Source organism: Prunus persica, chromosome G1, assembly GCF_000346465.2.
Source record: "Prunus persica cultivar Lovell chromosome G1, Prunus_persica_NCBIv2, whole genome shotgun sequence".
Classification (NCBI taxonomy): Eukaryota; Viridiplantae; Streptophyta; class Magnoliopsida; order Rosales; family Rosaceae; genus Prunus; species Prunus persica.
The window spans coordinates 33,788,406-33,809,560 of NC_034009.1; the positions used below are offsets into that span (position 1 = coordinate 33,788,406).

At 40.9% G+C, this 21,155-nt stretch overlaps 4 protein-coding genes and 1 non-coding gene across 6 annotated transcripts; 2 read left to right on the forward strand and 3 right to left on the reverse strand.

Moving 5' to 3' along the window:
• LOC18789852 (1-acylglycerol-3-phosphate O-acyltransferase) lies at window positions 285-3,942 on the forward strand. Its single transcript, XM_007222649.2, has 9 exons — window positions 285-745; window positions 1,050-1,286; window positions 1,832-1,878; window positions 2,031-2,149; window positions 2,238-2,398; window positions 2,795-2,904; window positions 2,988-3,087; window positions 3,202-3,325; window positions 3,447-3,942. Exons 1-9 carry the CDS (start codon window positions 537-539, stop codon window positions 3,570-3,572), a joined length of 1,233 nt encoding a protein of 410 aa, XP_007222711.1. The 5' UTR covers window positions 285-536; the 3' UTR covers window positions 3,573-3,942.
• Window positions 5,053-9,232, reverse strand: LOC18789192 (probable LRR receptor-like serine/threonine-protein kinase At4g36180). The gene has a single exon (XM_007225359.2). It carries the CDS (start codon window positions 8,579-8,581, stop codon window positions 5,153-5,155), a length of 3,429 nt encoding a protein of 1,142 aa, XP_007225421.2. The 5' UTR covers window positions 8,582-9,232; the 3' UTR covers window positions 5,053-5,152.
• TRNAE-CUC lies at window positions 9,779-9,851 on the reverse strand. Its single transcript has one exon. It is a non-coding gene; the product is annotated as a tRNA-Glu (tRNA).
• Window positions 9,969-13,858, forward strand: LOC18791814 (protein ACCUMULATION AND REPLICATION OF CHLOROPLASTS 6, chloroplastic). Its single transcript, XM_007226938.2, has 6 exons — window positions 9,969-10,582; window positions 11,162-11,386; window positions 11,545-11,805; window positions 11,900-12,878; window positions 13,189-13,325; window positions 13,418-13,858. Exons 1-6 carry the CDS (start codon window positions 10,076-10,078, stop codon window positions 13,706-13,708), a joined length of 2,400 nt encoding a protein of 799 aa, XP_007227000.1. The 5' UTR covers window positions 9,969-10,075; the 3' UTR covers window positions 13,709-13,858.
• On the reverse strand, window positions 13,893-19,772 carry LOC18793343 (kinesin-like protein KIN-7E). Of its 2 annotated transcripts, XM_020554729.1 has the most exons (13): window positions 19,226-19,772; window positions 18,621-19,119; window positions 18,384-18,473; window positions 18,197-18,297; window positions 17,989-18,102; window positions 17,782-17,863; window positions 17,604-17,671; window positions 17,450-17,515; window positions 17,227-17,351; window positions 16,719-17,031; window positions 14,969-16,492; window positions 14,596-14,891; window positions 13,893-14,364 (listed from the first exon to the last, which is right to left on the reverse strand). In XM_020554729.1, the coding sequence occupies exons 2-13, from the start codon at window positions 18,799-18,801 to the stop codon at window positions 14,043-14,045; spliced, it is 3,282 nt and encodes a 1,093-aa protein (XP_020410318.1). In that variant the 5' UTR covers window positions 18,802-19,119; window positions 19,226-19,772; the 3' UTR covers window positions 13,893-14,042. The 2 variants fall into 2 exon arrangements, with proteins under 2 accessions (XP_020410318.1, XP_020410319.1); XM_020554730.1 differs by lacking the exon at window positions 19,226-19,772 and having other exon boundaries at window positions 18,384-18,469; window positions 18,621-18,704.

Sequence of the window (21,155 nt, forward strand, 5' to 3'; positions counted from 1 at the left end):
TTAAAGTGTTTGGATCGAGCCCAGCATTCAACTACTGCAAGATTTTGGACCGCAAAAGAAAATAACTTTTGGAAAACAAAGCCCAAATGACGGATGGATTTTCAAGAACAGGAATCAGCAACCAAGATTCTTCTTGTGTTCTTCTATAGTAGCACCCAATGGCATGGCTTCAACATTCAACAAATAGGTGGAATTTTGGTTTTATACTTTGGACCCAAAAAATTACACATTTTCCGCCCTTCTTTTTTTTTTTTTTGGGTGCTAAATTTTCCGCATTTCTTCGTTAACAAGCTAACTTTGTAAGTTCGTTTCTGTTGCCTACGGCATGGTCCCCTCTTATTTGATTGAATTATAGTCACTGATTGCGTAAGTGATCCTAACACGTGGCACTGGCCAGGCCGCCTTCGAAGAATCGAAGCTCTTCTATCCCGACTCCGTCGGAGTCGCGAAAATTGGCAAAGAAGCGGGGCATATATAAAAACAAGTAGTTGGTTATAATCGCAGACAAATCCAAATTACAAGGCATTTGAAAGCGTATGAACCTGCGTAGACTTTCGTCGAGAATGGCCGACGAAATTAGCAGGTCCGCCCAACGAGAAACCTCCGCTGCTTCTTCTACTGCTGCTGTTGCTGCAGAAAATGCAAAATTAAAATCAAAATCCATCTGGCCTTCTGTCCTCCGTTGGATCCCCACCTCCACCGATAAGATCATTGCCGCCGAGAAGCGCCTCCTCTCTCTTGTCAAGTAATCATAACCCACCTATGTTTCTCTCCTTTCAATCCCTCCATGTTCATTTGGTTGCAGATTTGTCTGTTTTTTGGTTGGAAATGTACTGAAATGGAAACTAGTGATTTTGTTAGTTTCATGACCCTCATGAATTTTCTGAATTTCTTTCCTAACAACCCTAATTTGAAGTTGAAGTTGCCTAATTTCTCAACTTTCTTACGCGTTTTGTTTGATCAAGCTCTGACGTTGCAACTTCTTCAAACTTTTGAACGGTTCAAAAGTTGAATTTTGATAAATTGTGCGAATTTATTGAATTTTGCAGGACCCCTTACGTTCAAGAACGGGTGAATATAGGATCTGGACCGCCTGGCTCCAAAGTGAGGTGGTTTCGATCTGAAAGCAATGAAGAAAGGTGTATCAACACGGTTTCATTTGACAGCAAAGAGGGTTCTCCTACTCTTGTGATGATTCACGGATATGGTGCTTCTCAAGGTTTCTTCTTTAGAAATTTTGATGCCCTCGCCAGTCGGTTCAGGGTCATTGCCATTGATCAACTTGGGTGAGCTATTTTTATCTTGATGCTTGGAATTTATTATATGTTCCCTTGTTTTGTTGTAACCCTTCTTTCAGAGCTGTTATTAACGTTGTTCTTTCAGAGCTGTTATTAACGTTGTCATGCTTTAAGTTCATTCCGTAATTTGCAGCCGACCTTTTTTGTTTTCGGTTGTACTTTTAAAACTTAAAACATCTATGCCACCATGATGAGGGAACATAACTTTTACAATTCGAAGTTGTCGGTATCTACTATGGACTTTATTGGGATACAAATTGTTCTAGCTCTGTTGATGTTAGTATGTAAAAGACCTCCCTCCCTGATGTTCTGTTTGCAGGCTTTTATTTTAGAGTTACATCAAAATTAGCTACTCTTTTGCCTGCTTTGGTTTCTTTTCCTTCCGACATCAAAAACTGCATGAATACACACAGCTTCCCTTTAAGTTTACTGTTAAACATTATTAACCTTTTGTACCATGTTGGGTAGTGGTTTCTGGGGTCTATTTTGTGAGACATTTGGTTCTCAAATCCTTGGTTTAATCTTCTTTACAGTTGGGGCGGTTCAAGCAGGCCTGATTTTACATGCAAAAGCACTGAAGGTAGTTTTACACTGTCATTAGATATTAATATTTGTGCCACAAGTTATAATGTTACTTACTATGCCAATTGCCAAAAGTTTTTTGATATAATTTTGCAAGAATGCCAATGAAATATGTTCCATTTGTTTCTGAACTTGCAATTGGCAATGCAGAAACTGAAGCATGGTTCATTGATTCTTTTGAAGAATGGCGAAAAGCCAAGAACCTCAGCAACTTTATATTACTTGGGCATTCATTTGGTGGGTACATTGCATCTAAGTATGCTTTGAAGGTATTTGTTATTCCATATTGATCTTTGAATCTAGAAATGATTGTGGCAGTTTCTGTATTTGTGATCTTGATTTATATTTATGTAATAGCATCCCGAGCACGTTCAGCATTTGATTTTGGTGGGGCCTGCTGGGTTTTCATCCGAGTCAGACACAAAATTTCAGTGGGTTACCCAGTTCAAAGCAACATGGAAAGGAGCAATTTTCAACCATTTGTGGGAGTCTAATTTTACTCCTCAGAAGTTAGTCAGGTAAATACATATTTTTGTCTTCCCTCTCCCAAATTTCAATACAATTTGCACAATGGTATTATGCATGGTAAGTGTATCCATTTCATTCATTTAAGTTATCCATTTCATGCACCTGTCTCTAGTTATGGATTCTGTCTCTTGTTCATCTGGTATTTGCACACTTTGAACATTTACAACACGTGTTGCAAGCATTGCATGTGTGCAGACATACAATCAGTGTGTACATTTGCATCTATGTTAATGTATGCCTACCTTCCTTCAGAAGGTCTTAAGACCTTATATCTCATGTCTCCATTTCGTCCAAAGATTAGTGATGAGTTAGAGATGAAACAGGGAAAGAAGTGGTTCATATTGTTCCGTCTTTAGTTCTGAAGTTTGTATATGTTTACCATGCAGAGGGTTAGGGCCCTTGGGTCCAAATCTTGTTCGGAGTTACACCAGTACTAGATTCGGTTCTTATTCAACAGGGACCACGCTTACTGAAGAGGAATCCGGACTGTTAACAGGTTATTTTACATACAGTTGTTTGTGTATAGAACATACATATCCTACTTCCAAGATTCTGATGGTTGCTTTTTTCCAATTGAAGATTATGTATACCATACTTTAGCAGCCAAAGCTAGTGGGGAGCTGTGCTTAAAGTATATATTTTCTTTTGGAGCGTTTGCTAGGAGTCCCCTTATTCACAGGTTCGATTCGATGATACTAATCTTTTCCGAATATCATAGAAGAGTGGGAAGATTGTTGTAATAAAATTGCTTTTAGTGAAGGGTAAACATGTATTCCTCCTCTTTTATGTACAGTGCACCAGAGTGGAAAGTGCCAACTACTTTCATTTATGGCTATCTAGACTGGATGAACTACCAAGGGGCTCAAGAAGCTGGCAAGCATATGAAGGTTCCGTGTGAGATAATTAGGGTTCCTGAGGTGACTCTCTCACTTTCTCTTGCTCCTTCTCCCCCTCTTTTCTACTCTCTTGCTTCTTATTAATTCCATTACACGATAAACTGGCTTCAATTAATAACATGTTTCTGATAAATAACTGCAGGCTGGGCACTTCGTATTCATAGACCAACCGGATCGTTTCCATTCAGCTGTTTTGTATGCTTGCCGAAGATTTCTTTCTCCTGACCCTGACGTTGAATCGTTACCTGAAGGTTTGACATCTGCCTGAAAAGATTATTTAGTCGTTCTCTCCTTTTCTTTGTACAGAGTAAAGAGTCCCCGGTAGTCAATAGGAGTCATGGAAATTTCACAGATTAAATCTTTCAATTCTTTCAAGTGCATTTGTGATATTCGTGTATTCATAAATACCTACAGATAGTGTAAGTCTGTACATCAACAACGGCAGATTTACTTTTACCACTATTCTTTACACATTCTGTCAGTAGTATGTTATAGTTGTACAAACATTTAAGTGGACACTAAGCTTTCATTATGGTAGACAAATATTTAAGTGGACAGCTGTCTTTTTGTGAGTACTTATTGAGATGTTTGAAATGAAAAAAATAAGGGAGCTGATTTCCCCACTCCCATTTTCTCTACTTACACTTCCTTTTGCTTTTTAATACTTTTTAATCAATTTTGTTCTTTCTTTTTCATATTCTATCTTTACCCTAAATTAATTTCTTTTTTACTACACTTTTGTATTATGTCTTTTTCTTTATACTTAATTTTTTAACTTACACTCCATTTTCAATATTAAAGGGGAAAAAAACTTAATTTCTTACTCGATTAAAGGAAAAAAAAAACTGAAAATGGAGTGAAGTTGGAAAATTAAGTACAAAGAAAAAGAACTAATATAAAAGCGAAGTAAAAAGAAATTGATGTAAGATAAGGGTAGAATAAGAAACAGAATGAACAAAATTAATTAAAATGTATTAAAAAGCAAATGAGAGTGTAAGTGGAGAAAAAACGAGTGGGGAAATCGTATCTCAAAAATAAAAACAAAAATAGTGAAAACGACATGTCTTCCAATTGAACAGTGAGTGGAACTGCTACCATCGCAATTGAATGAATGGTCTGTTCGTTTTCATGACCCCGACTGAATGCGGCATCGGTCTCAGTTATTGGGCACTTAAAAGTCACAAGGATTTTTACCCTAAAAAACTTCTCCACTTTCCACTTGCTGCTTTCTCATCACGTACTCTGCAACTTCCTATTATCATTTCTGAACTTCTGAGTTACTACTGACCAGTTCTCCTGATGCAGTGTGGGTGTGGGTGTAGGACCCACAACCCAGAACCCTTCAAGTTCCCGTGTACCATCAAATTATTTGCTTCCCCAAAACATACGCACCACAAAGATTTTTATTTTAAAAGAAATAAAAAGGAAGAAAAATAGTCTTGTTTCACATCAAATGCTTTGGACTGGTCAGGGGCCACGTCCTAGTCAACACTTTCCCTTAATCAATCCGACGTGCACGGCCCAAAGAATCTGACGCCCCGTTGCCTTTCCCGATAAAAGAGCCCGACGTCATATCTTAACGGCTACTTCCTCTCTCTTTAGAACTTGACACGTGGCTTATCCCGATTAACCATTAGTGTTTTAGCGGGAAAAAAGAAATAAATAAATGGAATATCTTAGTTTGACTATGGAGCGGAGCGGAGGGTCCCTCCCTTCTCCCTTGCCGCCATCAGGTGAAAGTTATGTAGTTGAGCAAAAGTATTAAAGAAATTGGAATAAATCAAACCTTTTAAATATTAATGCGTCATTCTTTTCCCGAACATTAATATTCTAATAAATAAATAAGAATTAGACTGGTGAAGGCAGTGAGGTTGGATCGGCTGAGGACGGGATGTCAGGGCCGACTCTGCAACCTTCGAGCATGAAGACGACGTCAGCAATGGATGGTCTATCATGCGGATCAGGAGCCGTGCAGAGAAGCCCCACCTTCACTCCCAGCAAGAACTCTTCCCAGTCCGATGATTCAGGGTCTAGCTCAAGCAGCCCTGGCTCCAGCAGCTCTGAAACTTGACCTCTCTGCAATTGCCTCTTCACCCATTTCACAATATCTTCATCTTCTTCAGTAAACATCACCGGCTTCCTCCCAGTTAATATCTCCAACAACACAATCCCATAACTGTAGACATCGGCTTCTTTCGTCGCTTCACCGGTCAATGCAGCTTCAGGGGACACGTAGCCTAAGGACCCAATTGGTGTAGAAGATGAGGAGGCTTCTGCTGGTGTGGCTATGGTTAGCCGGTCTAGACCAAATTCAGACAAATGGGCTTCGAAATCAGCGTCGAAAAGAACGTTTTGCGGCTTCACATCACCATGTACGATTGAGACAGAGTGCAGGAAAGCTAACCCCCGAGCAATGCCAAGTGCAATGAGGTGACGCATTGGCCAATTTAGTACATGCCCATCTTGGTGAGAGGCCTCTTGAAGAAGAGTGCCTAGGTTTCCGTTAGGCATGTAATCGTATACCAGGAGCCTCACACCAGGAGGGCCTGCATAATAGCCACGCAGAACTGTTAGGTTCCGATGCTTCACCTTGCCAAGAGCTTCAGCTTCTTTGCGGAAACCGCCTACATCAAGGAAACCATCAGGAAGGCGCCTAATCGAAAGCACCATTCCATCTTGGAATGTGGCTTTGAATACCAGCCCATATCTTCCCCTGCTTAACACATTTTCCTCATCGAATTGTCTTGTTGCTTCTAATGCCTCTGCATATGTGATCTTGCTATTGAACATCACAAGTTTCGGCCCCCCTCCATTTTCGCCACTTCCCCGACTCCTTTGGTCTCCTCCTGAGCTTGTTCGAGGGCTGTTGCGCTTCTTCTGCCCCCCACCCACCATTTCTCTAAGCTTTTTACGCCATCGCAAGAGGCTGTAGACATAGCCACAACAGCACAATGCCAGAAGGCAAGCTCCACCCACAGCCACCCCAATTAATAAAATCAACCTGTTCCTTTTTCTCCTCCTCACATCTGCACATTCTCTATCCAATGGCTTCCCACATAAATTCCTGTTCATTGCAAACACAGAAGGATCATTGAACTGAGAGCCCAGTGGCTTCGGAATCTCACCAGCAAGGTTATTGTTAGACACATTCAAGTACTTCAAGCGAGGGATGATGAGCGAGAGATTTTCCGGGATGGCCCCACTCAACTTGTTAGAGGAAAGGTCTAACACTGTAAGGTTCAATAACTTAGGTAACGAGTTTGGTATGTGACCTGAAAGTTGGTTCCCATCTAACAACAGAGAAGATAGAGAAGAGCATTTGGAAATCTCCTCTGGGATTTCACCTGTCAATTTATTATCACCCAAATCCAGCTCTTTCAAATTAGATAGGCGAGAGATATCACCTGGAATTTTGCCCCTTAATTGATTCGAACGAAGTTCAAGTACTTGAAGACTCAAACTATCACCAAGCTCTTGTGGGATCGCACCGGAAATACGATTTTCAGACAAAGATAGAACACTTAATGACTTGAGAAATCCATAAGTTGCAGGAATATCACCAGCAAAGGCATTGGAGGAGAGGTTTAGATAGAGCAAACTAATCAAGCTACTAAAACCTTGAGGAACATCCCCAGACAAGTGATTTTCTTGCAGAGCAACCACTTTTAAACTCGGCAACCCAAAAATCTCAATCGGCATCTCCCCATAAAGCTTTTGCTTACTCAAATCCAGTGTTTCAAGCTTCATCAAACCTCCAATAGTCGCAGGAATGCCTCCTGAAAACCCACAGTTGCTCAAATTTAAAACCTGCAAGCTCCTCAACTCCCCAACGTTAATCTCACCAGAAAACTTGTTATTACTCAGGTTCAAAATAGTCAAGTTGGTTAGCTGCATCACGAGCTCATCTGGAACTTTGCCAGTCAGATTATTGTTGCTCAAATTCAATGATTCGAGCTCCGAAAGTGCCCCCAAACTCGACGGAATGGCACCGGCGAAAAAATTCCAGCCCAAAGATAACACCTTCAAGCTTCTAATTCCTCCCAAAAAGGAAGGAACTTGACCCCAAAATCTGTTTCCTTCAAAATCAAGAACCTGTAGCAAACTGCATTTTACAATCCCACCAGGAAGCTCACCACTCAGCGAGTTATTGGCCAACCTCACTTCTTCCAACCGCAAAAGATTGCCAATTTCAGCAGGCAATGCACCGGAAAACAAGTTTCCAGAAAGATCTAATACTCTTATAATTGTTGTCAAGTTTGTCAACCAAGATGGAAATGGGCCCCGTATGCGATTAGATTTGAGGTCCAGGACCCCCAAAACGCTCGAGCACCTTGCGATATTTGGCGGCTTAGCAATGCTCGTGAGCGCATTGAAGCCAAGCTCCACGATTCTGAGCGAGGAGTCGTAGTTGGCAATATTGCACAGCAAAGACGCGGGGACCGACCCTGACAACTCGTTCCCTGACAGCGACACCACCTGAAGCTTCGGCATTGCTCCGATCGTCGTCGGAACCAAACCTCTAAGCTCGTTGTCGTCCGCGCTTAAATGTACGAGCGAGGAGCAGTTGGAAATCGCCGAGGGCAGCGTTCCGTACAACTGGTTCGAGTCCAGCCACAGGTATTGAAGGTTCTGAAGGGCTCCGATGGTGGCCGGAACTCCGCCGGAAAACTGATTGAATGAGAGATTGATGAGCTGGAGGTTCGAGTCGGCGGAGAAGTTGGACGGAATGTCGCCGGAGAATGTGTTCGACGAAAGGTCAATGTACCGGACGGACGCCGGAATGTCGGCGGAGATTTTGCCGGAGAGGAAGTTGTGAGCGACATTGAGGATTTGGAGGTTCGTGAGGTTGAGAATCGCCGCGGGGAGAGTCCCGGAGAGCGAGTTGTCGTGCAAGTAAAGAGCGCGAAGGAGAGCGCATTGGGAGAGAGAGGCAGGTATGGAGCCGTTGAAGTTGTTGGTGTGGAGGCTGAGCTTGCGGAGGTCGCGGAGGGTGGAGAGGTGGTGAGTGAGGCGGCCGCCGAGGTGGAGACGAGGCAAGCGGAGCTCGTAAACGCGGTTGTTGTAACAGACGACGCCACGCCAGTCGCAGGGGGCCGATGGCGTGGACGCATCCCAGCCGTCGAGAACGCCAAGCGGGTCGTGGAGGTTAAGCTTAAAGGACGTTAACGCCTGGATCTCCTCGGATTGTAGCGCGGACGTTAAGGTGGTGGTGGATGAGAAGCAAATAGCCATTGTTGTTATGATGAAGCAGAAGAAGAAGAAAGTAGCCGTTGCCATTAGAGAGACAGAGAAGAGGAAGAACGAAAACTGGGGAGAAGTGAAAATGGCTGTAGGGAATTGCAATATATTTTATTTATTGATTAATTTAGAAGCAGCGTGGGTTGAGTGGCGTTTTTGTCTGTGGTGGGGTTTTTGTGGTGGTGGTGGGAGTTTTGGGGAGCGTATGAAGAAGAAGTGGAAGGGAAAGAGGTTTTGAGAGAAACGACGCCATATCATACTGCTCCTCTGCGCCCAACTTCAGGTGTTGCTTTTGCCTTTTGGTTCTTTCCCTCTTTCCCCCAAAAAACTCTTTTTATTTGTTTTTTTTTTTTTTCTGGGACGAAAGTCTTTTTATTTGTTTATGATATAACGAACGAAAAGAAAGAGAGTTTTTAATTTTCTGTCAGGTCTCTGCTGCGGCTTCTTAACTTGTGATGGGGTCCGGAATCACGAACTTGTCCGAGTTTTTGTCAATGTGGGGAGAGTTTGATAATGTCACCCTCAACCCCCAAAAGACATGTTGACTGGTTTCCTGGGAAATTGATTTTTCTCACTTTAGCTTATTTATTTCCTTGTCTTGGACTATATGCCAATGGAATGGCCTCATCGCTTCACTATTATAAAACAATGTCGGGTAAGCAAGGATAATTATTCTGTTATCAGCTTTTCTTTATTATTTATTATTCTTCATAAAGTGATTCAGCTTGATCCAATTCCCCTTTAATAAATAATATGGATCTTCTTCCTTATTCATTGGTTAAGAGGATTGAATTTTTTTATTTATTTATAAAAATCTCCTTGGCCTTGCCTAACTATAAAATATAATCTCAATACCCAATTATTGGCCCTTTGAATCATGACTTTCAGAAAAGCTGCAAATTTGTAAAGTGAATCATTTTTGGATGCTTCTTTTTTTCTTCATCTCCTCATATAAGTAAAAACAAAAAAACAAATAACACACTTTAACTAAGTTTTATTGATAACGTTAAAAGTTAGTTTTTTTTTATCCTGATTCAATATTTAAAAGATAAAATCTTATATATAAGGCCCTAACTATAAAATAACTTGCCCGTGTAAAGACGTAATCGTTTGATTATCTGGATTGGAGGTGGGCATGTTCATTTTGGGCTGTAGTGTTTCATTTGTTGCCTGGAAAGAGCGGACTGGCCCTTCGGCAGAAGTAGTAAGTGGCAAAAATAAAAATAAAAATAAAAATTCCGTTGCCGGGACTTGAACCCGGGTCTTTCGGGTGAGAGCCGAATATCCTGACCAACTAGACTACAACGGATTTGGGATATCGTTTGGCAGATGTAAACATATAACGCATCCTGACCTTGCTGAGAATAGGGTTTACCGCGTTATCGTACACCGGATGGTTACAATATCATCTGACGTTTAAAACTGCAAACAGTGAACAAAAAACGATAAAAAGGAAAACGGAAATAAAAAGTTGGGATTTCAAACCCAGAAAAGAAGCTGAAGAGGGTTTAAGCGCAGTGAACGCTCTCTGCAATGGAGACCTTGAAACACTTTGGCATTGGCTTCTCCACTCCAAGTCTTGTCCCTTTTCGACACCAAAGAAGACCTCAAAAGCTCAATCCCACCTGCTTCGCCAGCAAATGGGCGGAGCGCCTCCTCGCCGACTTTCAATTCCTAGGCGACTCCTCCTCAGACCACCAAAACCACCATTCCCTAACGTCAGCCACCGCCACTCTCGCTCCTCCTCATCTGCCTCCCCATATCGCTTCCCCCGAGCGCCACGTGTCCATCCCCATCGACTTCTACCAGGTTCTGGGCGCCCAGCAACATTTCCTCGGGGACGGTATAAGGAGAGCTTACGAGGCTAGGGCTTCCAAGCCACCGCAGTACGGCTTCACTCAAGAAGCATTGTTCAGCCGGAGGCAGATCCTTCTGGCCGCTTGCGAAACCCTAGCCGACCCTAGGTCCAGGAGAGAGTACAATCAGGGTCTTGCTGAAGACGAAGACGGAACCATCCTCACCCAAGTTCCTTGGGACAAGGTTTAATTGTGTTGTTAGCACTCTTACTTTCAGTCCATAATTCACTTCTGCTTTGTTCTCTTTGGTTGCTGTGAGAATTTAGTGAAAAAGTGAAAGAAATTGTTGAGAAATTAAGGGCCTGTTTGATAACCATTTCAATTTTAGTTTTTAGTTTTCATTTTTTGTGCTAGAGTATGAGAGGAAAATGAGAGTGAGAATTGAAGTGAGGATGAGATTGAGAGAGAGGTAGGGCTAACAAAATTGAAAACAAAATCTTGAATTTGAAAACAATTTCAAATAGATATCAGTTTTTAGTTTTAGTTTTCACTTTTTTTTGCGCCTCCCTCCCAGCCTCTCCTCTCATCTTCCCTCTCAATCCCATCTTCACTCTCATTCTCACTTCCATTCTCCCTCTTTTTCCTCTATACTCTAGCACAAAAAATGAAAACTAAAAACTAAAATTGAAATGGTTATCAAACGGGCCCTAAGAGAATGTGGTTTTAAAGTTTAATTTTTAAAATTTGTTTCATCCGCATTACTGCTTTTTCTAAGTAAACAAACAGAAAAATGTGGTATTCACTCATGTTGAGCTATTTGTAGGTTCCCGGAGCTCTATGCGTATTGCAAGAAGCTGGAAAGACCGAGCTTGTTCTTCAAATTGGGGAGAGTTTGCTAAGAGAGAGGCTGCCCAAGTCATTCAAGCAAGATGTCGTTTTGGTGATGGCACTTGCTTACGTTGACATGTCCAGGGATGCAATGGAATTATCCCCACCTGATTTTATTCGAGGTTGTGAAGTGCTGGAGAGGGCTTTGAAGCTCTTGCAGGTAATTTCTTCATGAGCAAGTTCTCTAAGTTCTTAATTTTGGGTACCTATTACGAAGTGGCTTTTTATGCACGAGGAGGTTAAGATGCATAAGATGATAATTGTTTCAGTTGCATTACATCCTTTCATGCTTCATTAAGACTGATCTTCTACATGTAGGAGGAAGGTGCCAGTAGCCTTGCACCTGATCTGCAAGCACAAATTGACGAGACACTGGAAGAGATCACCCCACGCTGCATTTTGGAACTTCTAGCCTTAGCCCTTGGTGATGAGTACCGATCAAGAAGGGAAGAGGGCCTCCACGGTGTGCGCAACATATTGTGGTCTGTTGGAGGAGGAGGAGCAGTTGCAATTGCTGGGGGATTCACTCGTGAAAATTTCATGAACGAGGCCTTCTTGCATATGACTGCAGCTGAGCAGGTAGATCCCTTATTACTGTCAATTCCTTTATGCTCAATCATCTAATCTCTTTTCTTTTTCTAACTTTTTTTCTGTGTTTTTTCTCTCTTAAAAGGTTGATTTATTTGTAGCTACCCCCAGTAATATCCCGGCAGAAAGCTTTGAAGTTTATGGGGTGGCTCTTGCGCTTGTTGCTCAAGCCTTTGTTGGTAAAAAACCTCATCACATTCAAGATGCTGAAAACCTATTCCAGAAACTTCAGCAGTCTAAGGTAACAGCTGTAGGACATTCTCTTGACAACTATATAACCAAAGAAAGCAGTGAGATAGACTTTGCTTTGGAGAGGGGACTCTGTTCACTTCTTCTAGGGGACCTTGATGACAGTCGTTCGTGGTTGGGCCTAGACAGTAATGATTCACCATATAGAAATCCATCTGTTGTAGACTTTGTCTTGGAGAACTCAAAGGATGACGATGACAATGACAATGACAATGATCTTCCTGGACTTTGCAAGCTATTGGAGACGTGGTTGATGGAGGTGGTATTCCCCAGGTTTAGAGACACCAAAGACATAGAGTTCAGACTGGGAGACTACTATGATGATCCTACAGTCTTGAGATACTTAGAAAGGCTGGATGGCACTAATGGTTCACCCTTAGCTGCTGCTGCAGCCATAGTGAGGATTGGAGCTGAGGCTACTGCAGTTCTTGATAATTTCAGGGCCAGTGCACTTCAGGCATTGCAGAAGGTGTTTCCTCTGGGTTACAGGGATGAGAATGTGCAACGTCAAGAAGATCATGAGATGAATTATTCTCTTCTCCCTGTAGAAACTGGAGAGTCTCTGGAAGAATCTGATGGAGATGATTCTGTCCATGTAGCTGAGGTTTCTGGAAGAGATGATTCTGTTGGAATACGTGAAGAAGAATTGATTACTGACAAAATCAAAGATGCGAGTGTGAAGATTATGTGTGCTGGTGTGGTAATTGGACTAATGACGTTAGCTGGTGGTTTAAGGTATTTACCTGGTAGGAAAGGTTCATCCAATCTGCACAAAGAACTTAGTTCAGTGACTGCATCTGATGTCGCAAGTGCAGGTATGATTTTAAACAACTAACAAAGCCTTCTTTCCACCTACTAAGGTCTGAAACATTGATATTTTTGGTCTCTTGGCTTTTTCTACTTCCGCATGTTTGATTTTGATGAAACATGTTATTTCACTCAATCGAAAAAGTCCCTTGTAATATTTCGCCAGCTTTTGTTAAAGAGCTTTTATGAATCTCCTGATAGCTAGCGGTACTGGCATATTTCTGATTTCCTTTGGGTCAATCCATTTCACAGCATAAGCATACAGTTTTACAGCTAATGCAAGATGGAGATGGAAAATTAATGCATGTAACCATGCAGGGCTACCAGGTGTTGAGAAATCTGCAGAGGAATTACCCAAAATGGATGCAAGAATTGCAGAAGGTCTAGTTCGCAAATGGCAGAACATAAAATCTCAGGCTTTCGGGCCTAATCATTCTGTGGAAAGCCTGTCTGAGGTAAGAAATTCGGTAGTTTTGTGGATGAAAAACCATATCATCGAGCTGGTCACCAGCCATAATGCTTGTCCTGACATTGCAAAAACTGCCAGGTTTTGGACGGTGAGATGTTGAAGATATGGACAGATCGCGCGACTGAGATTGCACAGCTTAATTGGTCCTATGACTACACCCTGTTGAACTTGAGCATTGACAGCGTGACTGTATCGCTAGATGGGCAGCGTGCTGTGGTGGAAGCAACTCTGGAAGAGTTGGCCCAGTTAACTGATGTCCTCCATCCAGAGCACAATGCCTCAAACAACAGAACGTACACCACCAGATATGAGATGTCTTGTTCGAGCTCAGGATGGAAAATCAGTGAAGGAGCTGTCCTCCAATCATAAACAAATTATGTAAAATATGAAGATACTCGTGTAAATGCCGTCTTTTTTTTTGTCCTGCCTTTACTTGTATTATGCTTGCACTCATAGCAGATGAATATTTTTTAAACAAAAATTTTATGAGAATTATATAGCAAATGATCACTAGATTTTTAAATTTTCCTCTAATTTACATACAATGTAAAGGTATCAAGGAATCATAGTAAAATTGCAGACTGCCGTTTAGTTTACAATGGAGTATCAACATTCGAGCTGCGCTGAGCTGAAGTGAGGCACAATTATATGTACAAAAAATGGTTTCTACGGTCACCTTGTCTAACTGGAACACTCGCAAATTCTATAGAGTAGACATGGAGTCTCTCCAGATGGAGGATTTCTTGTTTATGGGTCGGGATAAGAAGCTGAGTCCAAGAATCTCCTTGGGAGCCTCAAGTGGCTCAACAAGCCCCACCAACTTTGCAACAAGGGCTGCACTCTCCCTTATATGGCCTATGTCCATTGTGCTCGTCCATAGCAAGTTCGCTAACTGCAGGCTCCTCTGCTTTGTGTTCAGCCTAATGCCCCACTTCTGGTAGAGCCTTTCTTTTTCCTTCTTTGATGTGAACCTCTTGTGCACTTTCTTACTCAGCATTTCTCTCTCCCGCTTAAGAACCTTCATACTGTTTGTTTCCCATTGAAAATCAAGAAAACCAAAATAAGTTAGGCGGCATTTAGTATCCTATTCAAGTGGGGAATTCAAAAAGTACGATTTTTTTTTTTTAAATGAGTACGAAAATCCATTTTTTAAGATTCATATTTCCCGCTGAAAATATGAAAATTACAAATGTGGTGCGTGTTGTGTTGCCTTGCATGTCCCTTGTGTGTTTGTGTGTTGCAATCTGAAACACTACCTTGCAGCTGGTGTGAGAGCTTGACGAACTTTAAGATTGCTTCCCTCGGAGAAAGTGTCCTTGATAATGATCAACCTTCTGAGCTCTACCTCCAAGTAGAGAAAGTCAGAGGGATCGCCTTTGTAAAGGAGGAAGAAATGGGCTCTGTGAACCAATGGCACAAAGCAAGCATCCCAGAGTTCAATTATTAGTCCCCTCTGTGTCTCAAAATCAAGGCGCCAATTGGAATGGGTTCTCAAAGCACAATGCCCTATATCCATACGACCATGCCTCCTCCGTGCTGCTCCTCTTTGTACCTGTCACCAATAACTACCCATGACAAAAGTTCGTGTCTTTGGGAGATAGAATGAGAGAGAAAGAGGGAGATTATTACCTCGTACTTGTCTTCATTTTGTTCCTCATCAAAATTGAGAACACTAACGTTATCCTCTATATCAGACTCTGAAACGTTGGGGATAACTTTCCAGGCCACTGGAGCACTCAAAACAGAAGCTAACTGAGAACTCGCTCTGGTTGAGCTACCTACTTCGGAAGTTCGCTTTGATTTATGAAATAGCTTCCACCTCAAGCCTCTTGAACTTCTAGGCAAGTCTTCAACAATGCCCTCTGCGCCAGTTGCCTCCCTGCTTTCCTCTGTCTCCATGTGAACACTCAACAGAGAATCTTGATCAGAATCTTTTCTGGGTAACTTTCCACTGTGGCCACCATACTTGGATCGAGAAGTATCCTCCCGATGGACTTTTGGCTTTTTGTTAGGAAAGTCCTGCTCTATAATAGCCTCTGCGTCAGGATGATCCCTGGTGCCACTGCCATCTGTGACCGAGGGACCACTCAGACCAGAAGTTGGAAAATCTTCCCTGGATAAATTTCTACTGTGGGCACCTTGCCTTGATCTGGAGTGCCACCGTGGAAAGCCTTCAGCAAGTGTTGCGTTCTCGTTTCGTTCTGCCTCATTAGATGCAAAAGAAGATGGACTCATGACAACTGCCCTGCAACTTCGACTTCTGGACATACCCAAGCTTATAGAGCTAGATTCAGAGGAAGAAGGAGATTGTTCTATGGGGGCAAGAGTGACAAGGTTGTTAATTGTCCTTTGCAGTTCCTGAATTTTTAGCCGCATCGCTTCATACTCTGCATTAACATGATTCAACTCCTTATCTCCTGTCTGTGAGGATGAAGCTGCATCTTCCTGCATGGGTACTGTCCGTGAGGATGAAGCTGCATCTTCCTGCATGGGTACTGTCCGTGAGGATGAAGGCACATCTTCATGCATGAGAACTTCAGAACCAGGTAAAAACGAATCAAAAGTGTTCTGGTCCATGCTTGATATGCATCTAATTTCCTTGCAGCTAGCTTCAGATTCTGTACTAGATGCTTCTGCACGACATCTTTGTGCAATATCTTCAGATTCTGCATGGCATCTTTGTGCAATATCTTCAGATTCTGCATGACATCTTTGTGCAATATCTTCAGATTCTGCTTGACATCTTTGCGCAATATTTTCAGGTTCTGCATGACATCTTTCTGTAATATCTTCAGGTTCTGTATGAGAAGTTTGTGCAAAATGTTCAGACTCTGCAAGAGATTTTTGTGCAATATCCTTCCAACCCTGCCATGGATCAAGCCCAACAAACTGTGGAGTACTACTGTCCAGCAGAAAGAATTCATCAGAACTCTCAGAAAGCTGTCGGTTGTGCTTGCTGGAATTAGGTAAAGTAGGTCTATCAGTAATATCAGATGATTTGTATGCCTTTACACCCATGTCTAATGACTCCTCCGATCCTGAATTTTCACCTATTCTTGGAGCTCGGCCCTCTCCAACTGACTGTAACAAATTCTGAACCCGAGATTGGGCAAGATCACGTTGACGAGTCAATTCTTTTATCTCTTTATTCATCTGCATAATTTCACATTTAAAAAGACGGCATGTGAAAACAAATCTGAATGAAATAGATGATTTCAGAAAATCCTGGGAAACAAGATCTCCGACCAAAATCCAGTAAAGTATAATACAACCGTAAATTCATCCCTCAGGATATAAATCTCTATCAGAAAATATTCTCTGTCTTTTTCTGTACAAATTAGCAAAATTGTGTATATATGAGTCATAGAAGTCTCGTCACCTGTTCAAGCAGAAGTTCTTTCTCTTGCATTGACTTTGATGTTAAGCTCGTCAATGCACCTTCCATTTTTGCTAGTTCTTTCTGCAATTGCTTTACTAAGGCCTTATCTGATGTTACTACATTGACCTTTGCATTAGTACTCACCTCTTTTGCGCAACTTGCAAAGAACAGGGTGTTTTTTGATTGCTCAACATGACTTCGTGCAGGGCTCATAGTGCAAATGATGGCTGTCCTGGCATTGCCTCCCAAAGAATTTTGCAGTATGCGTGTTAGTTTAGAGTCTCTGTAAGGTACGTGTCCATTTCTTCCCTTGCTGTATCCATTGATGATATCAAATTGATTAAGGAAACAGAAAGTAGTTAAATAAGGTTAGATAACAAAAGAGAAGTTTCAATACGCTATACAAAGCACCCCAAAGAAAACAAGTTGCTAGATATATAGACATGAAGCTGAGTGTACATTTATACAAATAAGCCCTTCTCTGGAGTATATGGAAAAACTATTGAACCTTAATTTGCGAATTACACCTCCTAGGGTCAGTAAACTTCGATTTATGTGGCAACCTTCTTTCAATCTTGCACCAGCTGATAATGCCTGAGAAACACGCTCGCTGCCCGCAAGATCAACAAAATTCTGCACGAAGAGTCTCATTTCTTATTCCTAATAATACCATTCTATTATATCCTTGTGAAGGAAATTTTCTTCGCTAAGGCAAGTAAGTACTTCCATACCACAGTAGCTGCTAGTGTGCTTGAACTTTCAATGCCCAGATATTCTCGAGCAGAACTTTCAATTGTCTGTTGGATCCGTTATTCAATAAAAGAAGAAATTACAAACAAGTTCTCATGTCAAATAAGAAAGTAACTGTTTTAGTGAAAAGCATACCAGTCGCAAAATCTGATGAGATCTGGAGCTAGTTTCATTCAGAGAGGTCTCTCCTATCTTCCTTTGAGCTGCAAGAATTGAGTACCACATTTAAGAATATACTTTCCATCTAATGAAAATAGAACTAACATGAGTTCCATATAATCCTGTGAGACAAAACTAACGCAAATGCCTTTACCTTCGCAGATGGAAAGAAGTTCCTGCAGGTGGTTCTGGTCTCTCAAAATCTCCTCCGAAAGTTTCTCGATAACAGTCCCTTTCTGTTGGTGTAGCATTAGAGAAACTTTTGATCAGTCATTTGAATTATGTTTTATATGAACATGTGTCTGTGTGAACGCACACTCGAGCGCGTGCACGCTGATTATGAAAGGAATACATTATTCACCTCTGGATCGTCTAGGAGCCTAAGTGGACCACTGTCAGAGCTGAGGAGGTCTTTGACAGCTTCATTATAGATCTCCATGGCAGAGAACTTCAACACAAACTCCTTATCACTATGCTGAAACACAATAAAGATTCAAATTATGCCAGGGTCAGAAAAAACAGTCAACTTGATATAAATTGCAATTGAAGATTCTAGATATATCACTTACTTGCTCAATGTAATCATATATATCTGTAATTGCATAATCTGTAATCCCTTTCATAGTGTATGTTTTTCCACTGCTTGTTTGTCCATAGGCAAAAATGGTGGCTGGACATAATATGTATATGTTTCAGTAAAATAAGATTCTTATTACAATCTAAATATCAGAAAACAAGGATTAGAAGATTGCTCACAGTTGATGCCGTTGATGGCTGAAAGAGCTACCTCTTTAGCTCCCTCGTCATACACCTTCCTAGTGGGACATTCCCATCCAAATACTCTGTCTATCCCCAATACATTGACCAGAAAAGGACATGAAAACAGCGTTCAGGGTCTTCAAATATTAAGAAAAATCACTTCAAAAAATGCACATGGTACCAAAAGAAAATTTCAATTCTTAACCAGAAGAACATGAAATTTCAATTCTTTACCAAAAGAATAAGCAGAGGGAGACATGGGGCGATCAGGGTGGCTATTGTTGTACATGACGGTGTTATTTTTGACGCACCAATCTGAAACATCGTTCTTGGTCTTTTCCTTTTGATTCAATGGTCTCAACCTAACCGAAACAAGAATTTTCTCTTCCTTCATAGGCTGCTGCTCCAGAGCCATCGCCTCTCAAATTTCCCTTTTGCTGCCAACAAAACCCAGGTATCTTTGCGAACGGAAAAAAAAACCACAGAAACTTCAAAGTCCTCCAATTTCATGTGAGAGAGTGCCTACTACAAACGTTAACGCATTTGAAAACGGGAGCTTTCACTGATGAATTTCTACATCGTTCCCAAGGTGGACCGCCATTCTAATTTCTGTCTGAAATCTCCCAAATGCAGGTTGAATGAATTTAGAAAATGAATTTTCAAATTATTATTCTAATCGTATCATATATTGCCGTCTTTTCAGCTCCAAAAGGCTTCCATTTCTAACAATGTCCTGTACGAAACAATAAGAGCAATAAAAAGTTTCAAACTTCAATTTCGAAAGGGTAATAAATCCGAGAAAATTCCACAAAACTTTAGAACTCTGCAAATTGTTTCACCGTGTGCAGCTCGCACTCCAAGTCAAAGACACAATGCCAACTAAGTACAGCAGCAGCAACAACAACGCGGTAATTCAAGGTAAATTAGACAACAAAAACAAATTCTATATCAACGAAACGGAAGACGGAACGGCCAAAACGTCGGGGATAATTGAGCGGACACTCAAATTCGAATATCGGAGGAATTTTGGCCGAACCGTAAAACCAGATGGTTCTGGCCTTGTGGAAATGAAGGCAAGAGAGAAGGAAAAGCAACGGCGCAAAACCGTTGCCTCCCTCTCTCTCGCTCTTAATCGGATTACTTCCTACCTCTGGTATACAACCGCCAAAATCTAACAAATATGTCTTAAAAACGAAGTCCAGCTTACTATTTTGACCTTCAACTTGCTGCAATTAACGCCCCCGACAGATTAGAGCGTAGCTGTCACAGACTTTTTGTTGACTGTATATGTTACCGTTAGCCAAGTAAAAATAAAATAAAATAAAATAAATAAATAATCCTCATCTTTAGTAGGCGCGGAGAAAACCCACATCTAACTATGCTCCTTATCCAACTCGTAAAATAAGGAGATCTCTAGAAGCTCTTAAATCTGAGGAGAGAGAAAGAACTCCTAGTGGCTCCCTATAATTAAATGCTGCTTTATTTTAATGCTATTTTAAATATTTATTTAATGCTAATTATTATTATTATTTTTTATATGAAGAGGGAGCATTTAGGCCAAACCAAAAAAAGAAATAAATCATTTATGATTCCTTAAATTAAAGAGCATGGTTGGTAGGCCTCATCATTTGGCCCTGGGCTTGTGGGCTGATGTGAGCCCGCCCGGCCAATTGGAAAAAAGCCCGGCCCTGCCCGATTATGCTTAAGAAAGCCCGGCTTGACCCGCCACAAAAGCCCGGCCTGTTAAACCCGCATACATATATAATTATGTATAAATAAGAGTTTAGGATTATGATTATATCACTTAAATCACATATATAATTTGTTTCATTTCATTTACTTTTCTTTACTTATTCCTAGTTTATAATTGGATGATTAGCACATTAATTTGTGTCAATTATTAATACAACAATTATATATATAAATAAGATGAATAACATATCATATCACCAAATATAATCATATCACGAAACATAATCGTACCACCAAATATAATCATGTTTTTCTTGAACACATCACCAAAAATTTACATATTTATTTATACCATCCTTTAAAAAAAAATATCTTTTTGAAACTTATTATTTTTTTAAATTATTTCTTAAAACGTATTATGGTCTAATTATGATAACCTCAAAAATAATACTTGGTTTTATTATTTTTGTAGAAAATCTTATTAAGTTGTGTGACTTTATTGGGTATTTTATGAATTTGGTTTGATGTGAAAATATTGGAATTAAGTGAGTTTAATCTCAAATTTAGACTAAAATGCCCTTATGATTAAGTTTATGATTTTTTTCGAATGAAGTAGGCCTGTTTCTGCCCGGCCCGGCCCGATGGGCTTTCTCAAACTCGGCCTATGGGTCGGGCTTGGGCTTTGAATTTTCTAAAAAATTTAACCCGGTCCGGCCCGATATTTTCTCACTCCTCTTTAAAGCCCGGCCTGGCCCGGCCCATTGACGAGCCCTAATGGTCGGAGTTGAAATTTTATAAGGAGCTCCTAAAATAGCTTTCTAGTGTTTTTAGCTAAATTTTAACTAAAAAATAAGGAGCACGATTGTGAATGCTCTATGGTTCCTAAACTTTGACCCGATTCGCATTTTGGTCCCTTAATTTCCAAAATCGTTATTGTGGTCTTTCAACTTCACTTTCGTTATGACAAATGGTCATGCCATCACTTTTGTTATATTTTGTGTTAAATACAGGGGCAAAATAGTATTTTTATATTATTTTTAATTTTCAGCATCTGAATATTCCTTTCACCCAAAAAAT

Excerpts from the sequence above, each read along its gene's own strand:
- LOC18789852 (XM_007222649.2), top strand. The coding sequence starts at position 537 with ATGAACCTGCGTAGACTTTCGTCGAGAATGGCCGACGAAATTAGCAGG. Across the intron at positions 2,150-2,237 it reads CATCTAAGTATGCTTTGAAG|CATCCCGAGCACGTTCAGCA; the intron begins GTATTTGTTATT and ends TTTATGTAATAG. Across the intron at positions 2,905-2,987 it reads GGAATCCGGACTGTTAACAG|ATTATGTATACCATACTTTA; the intron begins GTTATTTTACAT and ends TTCCAATTGAAG.
- LOC18789192 (XM_007225359.2), bottom strand. The coding sequence starts at position 8,581 with ATGGCAACGGCTACTTTCTTCTTCTTCTGCTTCATCATAACAACAATG.
- LOC18791814 (XM_007226938.2), top strand. The coding sequence starts at position 10,076 with ATGGAGACCTTGAAACACTTTGGCATTGGCTTCTCCACTCCAAGTCTT. Across the intron at positions 10,583-11,161 it reads CCCAAGTTCCTTGGGACAAG|GTTCCCGGAGCTCTATGCGT; the intron begins GTTTAATTGTGT and ends AGCTATTTGTAG. Across the intron at positions 13,326-13,417 it reads CTGTGGAAAGCCTGTCTGAG|GTTTTGGACGGTGAGATGTT; the intron begins GTAAGAAATTCG and ends AAAAACTGCCAG.
- LOC18793343 (XM_020554729.1), bottom strand. The coding sequence starts at position 18,801 with ATGGCTCTGGAGCAGCAGCCTATGAAGGAAGAGAAAATTCTTGTTTCG. Across the intron at positions 18,298-18,383 it reads AGCCATCAACGGCATCAACT|CCACCATTTTTGCCTATGGA; the intron begins GTGAGCAATCTT and ends TATTATGTCCAG. Across the intron at positions 17,352-17,449 it reads GCACACTAGCAGCTACTGTG|AATTTTGTTGATCTTGCGGG; the intron begins GTATGGAAGTAC and ends CTCTTCGTGCAG.